The sequence below is a fragment of the Carassius gibelio genome, chromosome B18 (assembly GCF_023724105.1).
Source record: "Carassius gibelio isolate Cgi1373 ecotype wild population from Czech Republic chromosome B18, carGib1.2-hapl.c, whole genome shotgun sequence".
NCBI lineage: Eukaryota > Metazoa > Chordata > Actinopteri > Cypriniformes > Cyprinidae > Carassius > Carassius gibelio.
This window is the reverse complement of record NC_068413.1, coordinates 804,178-810,209: the sequence shown is the minus strand read 5'-3', so window position 1 is coordinate 810,209 and position 6,032 is coordinate 804,178. Positions and strand designations below refer to the sequence as shown.

Below are 6,032 nucleotides of genomic sequence, written 5' to 3'. Positions count from 1 at the left end.
TTTCTCAATATTTAGATTTTTTTTGCTCCCTCAGATTCAAGGTTTTCAAATAGTTGCATCAAATATTGTCCCTTTCATCAAAGGAAAGCTTATTCTTTCAGCTTCCAGGATAGACCCCTATGACTGGTGCCGTGCTCCAGGGTCACATATAGACTGGTTGTGCTCTCTGTGCTGCAGACGATGGGCGCTCGTCCTCCGTGGCGCTGGTGATGGGGCAGCAGCAGATGGGTCTGGCTCGGGCTGAGACACTGGAGCAGCTCCGAGAGAAGCTGGAGACGGATGCACCGGAGAGAAAGATGCTGCGTCTGGCCGAGGAGCAGCAGAGACTCATGCAGCAGGCCTTCCAGCACAACCTGCTCGCCATGACCTCGCAGATCCCTGTCAACCTGCGTCCCGGCGCTCCGGCCAGGGGTCAGTGCACTGGACGCTCATGATGCACCGATGCATGTGTGTGTGTGTGTGTTAATGAGTGTTTGTGTCTGTAGATGAGAAGCAGGATCTGGCCGTGAGTATTTCCTCCAGCGGAGCGGCTAGTATCAGCATGTCAGTGGAAGTCAACGGCATCGTTTACTCCGGTACGGCTTACAGACAAACGCAATGCTTATTAAAATCATTACATTTAAGTGTCATTTGTAGCTCTGTTTTAATCAGCACTGGTCTAATTTTTAAATGTTTTCTGTGGCAGGAACTCTGTTTGCGCAGAAGTCTGCGTCTGCTGCACCTGGACCCAGCTTCACCTTCTCTAGCTCCGCCCCCAGCCAAAGCCCCACCTCTTCCTCCTCCTCCAAGGGGCGGAGCTCAGCAGAGCCATCCACCGGCGGTTCTCCATAACCAAATTACTGAAAATCAAACCGTTGCACAACCAGTACCTCAGTTTCTCCTGTCCGCTCGTTTGGAATCATTTACATGCATTTACATCCTCATTCATGAATCACGAGTTAATCAATAATTTACAGTCTTATGCTAAAATAACAATCAATTCAGTGCAACAGTTACATCAGAGCGGATCCATGAATGATTCTCATAGAAATGAATGCTCGTGTTTCATGAACGACGTCTGAAAACGCTAATTACAATCAGAACATTGAGCCAAACGACGGGCAGGTTTGACAGAACTTGAAGTTTCGATCTGTCTTCTCTTCTGATTATGTTTCGTGACTCTGTGGTTTTTCTCAGCGGTGGAGGACGTTACAGGAAACGTCTTTTACCTCAGGATCTGTAGTTTAGGCTTTCTCTGAATGAGTTTTATTTTTGGTAGAATGTAGACTTCGCTGATTTTAACTCTATGCAGGTTCTTGGGAATATATCTGCTGTTCTGCAGCCTGTTTGTTTGATGAACAACCGTCAAATACCTCAGAAACCTGCTGAATGTCTCAGTAGATGTTTAAATGAGTTACAAACACCAATCATTTCATCTGGAGCTCAGGGCAGCTTTTGAATATGTGGGTGAATCTCATGATTAAATCTAAAGAAAATGTACTGTATAACATATGCACATTTCCTTTTTCCTTTTGTATACGTATGTATGTATATGCACATATTTTAGATTTTAATAAGTTAATATAAAAGTGAATCTCACGATCTCCATATATTTTATAAGAAACGTTGCATTATTTTAAAAGTTTGGGAGCAGTAAGATTTTTAAGGTTTCTCTAATATTCATCGAGGCTGTATTTATTGAATCAAAATACAGAAAAAAACCCAGAATATAGAAATATAATTGCAATTTCTAATATTGGTTTTCCTTTTTAATTTGCTTTAAAATATCTTTTTTTTTGTATGTGACACAGCGTTAAATCTTCGATTCTTTGGTGAATAATTTGTTTTAAAAGAACAGCATTTATTCAAAGTAGAAACATCTTCGAACAATTTTTTATCCATTTAATACATCCTTGCTTAATAAAAGTATTAATTCCTTAAAAAAAAGTATTAAGCAGCACAATTGTTTCCAACACTGATCATAAATCATCATATTTTCATGATTTCTGAAGATCATGTGACACTGAAAACTGGAGGAATGATGCTGAAAATACAGCAGAGCATCACAGAAATAAATTATATATTAAAGTATATTAAAATAGAAAACTGTTATTTACAATTGCGATATTATTTTAAAAATGTATTTTTAATTTCTGTATTTTTGATCAAATAAGTAAAGCCTCACTGAGTATAAGAAGCTTATTTAAAAAAATGAAAAATATATTAAAAAAATGTTTTGCAGTGTGTTTTTTTTTTTTTTTACTGAAACATGCATCATTTTTCTAATGCAGAATACCATTTCTTTATGTCTTCCTGCTGATTTTGGATCAGAACGTGGTGTTTTTAGAGGTTTCATGAGATTCACCCATGATTGGTGTGATGAAGTCCTCAGTCATTCCTCAAGCGAAGCAGAAGCTCGAGTGAACATCGTCCTCCTTCATCCACACCGATGCTCCAGGGACCCGGGTTTGTGTCTCGCATTTTTGCTTTCTGCAGAAGGAAGGCGTCTCTCTCAGGAAGTACTCTGATGTGTTTAAGTGAACTCTCATTGTTTTTAAGATGATACAAATGGATAATAAGTAGCTCAGACTCCGCTGTGGAGATTTACACTACATACCTCAAGCTGCCGTGAATCCCTCGAGCTGGACTTTCCTCTCTTTCTCATTTTTTCTTGTGTGAATTGTTGCATTTGTACAATCAGGTGGATAAACCTGCTCACCGTAACCAAATCAAGCTGCTGCACAGCTAGAAACCAAAGACCAGATGACCTCAGCCTCACAGGTCAGAGGTCACCAAGACACTAGTGTGATGTAATGGGTCAGGTGACCAGAGGAACACACTTACACTCATCTCTCCAGACTTTGATTCTTCTCTGTTCCAGCTCTGATCCTCAGTGTTTCTGCAGTTCTTCTTCTGATTGAACTGGATTAAAAACCTTCTTTGTGCCAGTTGCACACGTGTCTGTTTTTGTGTCAAATGCTTTAAAATGCTACAGACATAAATGGTTTCCCTCCAAAAACTTCCAATCACACTTTCTTACTGATGTTCAGATCTAAGGAAGCTTAATAGGCTCTATGCAGCGGGAATCGTGACGTGTTTCCGACTACACTCTCTACTGGGCTAACAGTTTCCGGTCCCTCTTTACATCTGACGCTAAACCTCGCGAGATCGTTGGGTATGGCGCGAAACTTAAAAGCGACAAACATTTCCCTCAACATTTCTGGTTGTTAGTATATATCGTTTTTGACATCTTAACCATGGAGAAAAAGGTTTTCCGATACCAAAAGCTAATGCGACCTAGATCGGAACATTGTTGTGTGCCGTTGTGCGTTGTGTCGGCAAGATACAACTCTACGGTTAGTTTCCATTCATTTCCAGTGGAAGAGGATCTCAGAAAAAAGTGGCTCGTTCAGATCAGGAGAGATGACTTCCAAGTCAACAAAAACACAAAGGTGTGTAGCGTTCATTTCAGATCTGATGACTTTATGGAAGGGGCTCGTCTGAAACGTCTGAAAAAAGGTGTTTTCCCTACACTGTTTGAGTGGAACCACTACCAGGAGCAGCCGCCGAGGTACTTACCCTCATAGTTGTCGATATAGCTGCCGATATACATTTTGAATCCCTTTTCCCGCTTGCTTTTGGGAGCGGCACATGATGTTTTTACAAAACGGTCTATGTCATTTACTGTGAGACGAGGTAAATCCTGAAGACAGCGACTATAAAAGAGAGCCATATCTGTCCGTGTATAAACAGGAATTAGAACCGGAAGTTGGTAGCCTAGTACACGCGAACCCGGAACTGTGTCGTGCATAGAGCCTATACAGCCACAGACTAACGTTAATACAATTAAAAAGAATTCCGACTTTTTCAATCACACAATTCAGATTTTTTTTTTCTATATATACAAACCAGTGTGTTCATAATTAAGATAATACATTGAAATAATATGATAAGACACAGCAATTGTCAATATCAAGCAGCAAGACTAAAGCTAAAAATAACTGGACGAGAATGCGACCGGAAGTGATTTCCGTTTGTGATCATGTGATCTTCCGATTAGGAGATCTTGCAATGCATTTTAAAGCAAACATGGGGTTAATTTCGGCTTCACATAGTTACGTTAATAGAATAGGATAATTAAACTGGTCTTTATTTGAATGGAATGCACAATAGGTTCGTCAATAGAAATAGGCTATGATTTAAGATGGTAGTGTAAGTAAGATTAGTGTGAAAAAGTTTAATAGTGGGCTAAATAAGACACAATTAGACAATATTTTAAGAATAATTTATTATAATTATTATTATTTATTTATTTATTTATTGCAACAACCAACGGACTACGGCATGCGAAGCGTTGCCAAGGAAACATTCCATAGGGACGTTCACTTCGTTTAGCTGCTTACGTCACTGATGACGGTTAGCCGTGATGAACAACACAAAACATGCTTCATATGAGATTGTGCGAACAAAGATGCATTTGCATTGTTTTAAGGGTGGGTATGGATATTTAAAAAAGCCTCAAACCACACGAATAAGATTCATCTTGGGTAGAATTTTTCGCTATCGATTTGTGTTAGATATCTTTTTAACAGCAGACGTCGAGACTGTTTTGAAAGAGTTTGACGTTTGATGAGCTTCAAATAGGTAGGACTTCGTTTATTTTCATAAAGGGTGTATATGTTTTGAAAACTAATAGAATGAACAAAATATAATGATTTTTGAATAAGTGTTTTAAAAATATATATAATAATCATGCAGAGTACTGCAAACAGTCGAGTTTGACTGACGCAGTGTCTGTTAAAAAAGATACATCGTTTGTAAGTTCATCGATTTTTTATTTTAATCGCTGGACAAATGCTTCTGCTAATTAAAATGACTTAAAAGTAGATCATGTGTGATGAATTAGCCTATTACTGCATTTTTTGGTTTTGCCCGCCAAAATATAAATACATAAATCAGGATCTGAGCGTGTGTGTATGATGATAAGATTTGAGAAAACACTTAATGTTAGGTCTTCAGCATCTCTGTCATTTAACTCATAACGGTTCGAATGTTCGCATTTTACTGAATAAAACAATTCTGTTTGTAATTTACGTTTTATAACCTGATGAATTTTGGGCCTAGTTACGCTTGCAAGTAGTCTATTTTTTTATCTATTTTTGTAATTTATTTATTATATTTCTTTTAAATTTTAGTTATTGACAGCTACACTTCCTCACACATTTCTCTGTTTCCTGAGATTAATTCTGTGGGTTTTAAATGGAAACGTGTGAATCTTTCAGGTCTGGTTCACCTCGAGGTGGCGCGCATGCGCAGAGAGTCAGCTAGACACGAGCTGTTAGATCTTTAAATCGGATGGTTTGTGAATCCAAAAGCTCTTGTGTTGAGTTCTGTTAGTTTTTTAACTGCAGATTTCGACACCTTCTTTATGTGTGTCAGTTATCTTGGTTTGTGTTTGACATGCGCAGTGGGTTTTGTGAATGCTGATTTAATTCAAATGTGAATACTTGTTGAACTGATTGAAGTTTAAAGTGCAGCACTTTACCATACAAGCAAGGTAAATGGTTTTTATATATATATATATAAAAAAATCCTTGAGACAGATTAACTTAAAGACAATTTGGGTTACCCTGAATCTTAAGTTTATCTTAAAAATAATAATAATAATAAAGTACATTCTTAAAGTATTTTTTACCATTGCACAATACTCTTAACTTGCTTGCTTATTTAATGCATTAATAAAACATACTGAATTTTCTCACACAGGGTTTGACCACTTCCCTCTCTCTCTCTCTCTCTCTCTCTCTCTCTCTCTCTCTCTCTCTCTCTCTCTCTCTCTCTCTCTCTCTCTCCTCTTTACGTTTGTGTGAAACAAAATGCACAAAGTTCTCGTTATTCGTTATAGATCTTTTTAGCAACTATTTTCTTTTTTTCCTTTTCTTTTTGTAATTGACATAGCTTTTGTATTTCATTCTGAAACTAATTGATCGTAGGCCTCATTGATCTCAGAGTAAAACATGGCCATTTTATTCACAAATAATGGTTTTTGTTTT

The 6,032-nt window shown here is 37.9% G+C and overlaps 1 protein-coding gene across 1 annotated transcript in view; it reads left to right on the top strand.

The window, feature by feature from the left end:
- Nucleotides 1-2,930, top strand: part of LOC127977073 (AT-rich interactive domain-containing protein 3B) — a 29,403-nt gene extending 26,473 nt beyond the window's left edge. Inside the window, exons 8-10 of the mRNA XM_052581761.1 lie at nt 178-411; nt 486-575; nt 686-2,930. Of these exons, the coding sequence (XP_052437721.1) occupies nt 178-411; nt 486-575; nt 686-831 (470 nt within the window). The 3' untranslated portion in view covers nt 832-2,930. The remainder of the gene's footprint in view (nt 1-177; nt 412-485; nt 576-685) is intronic.
- The last annotated feature ends 3,102 nt before the right edge of the window (nt 2,931-6,032 follow it).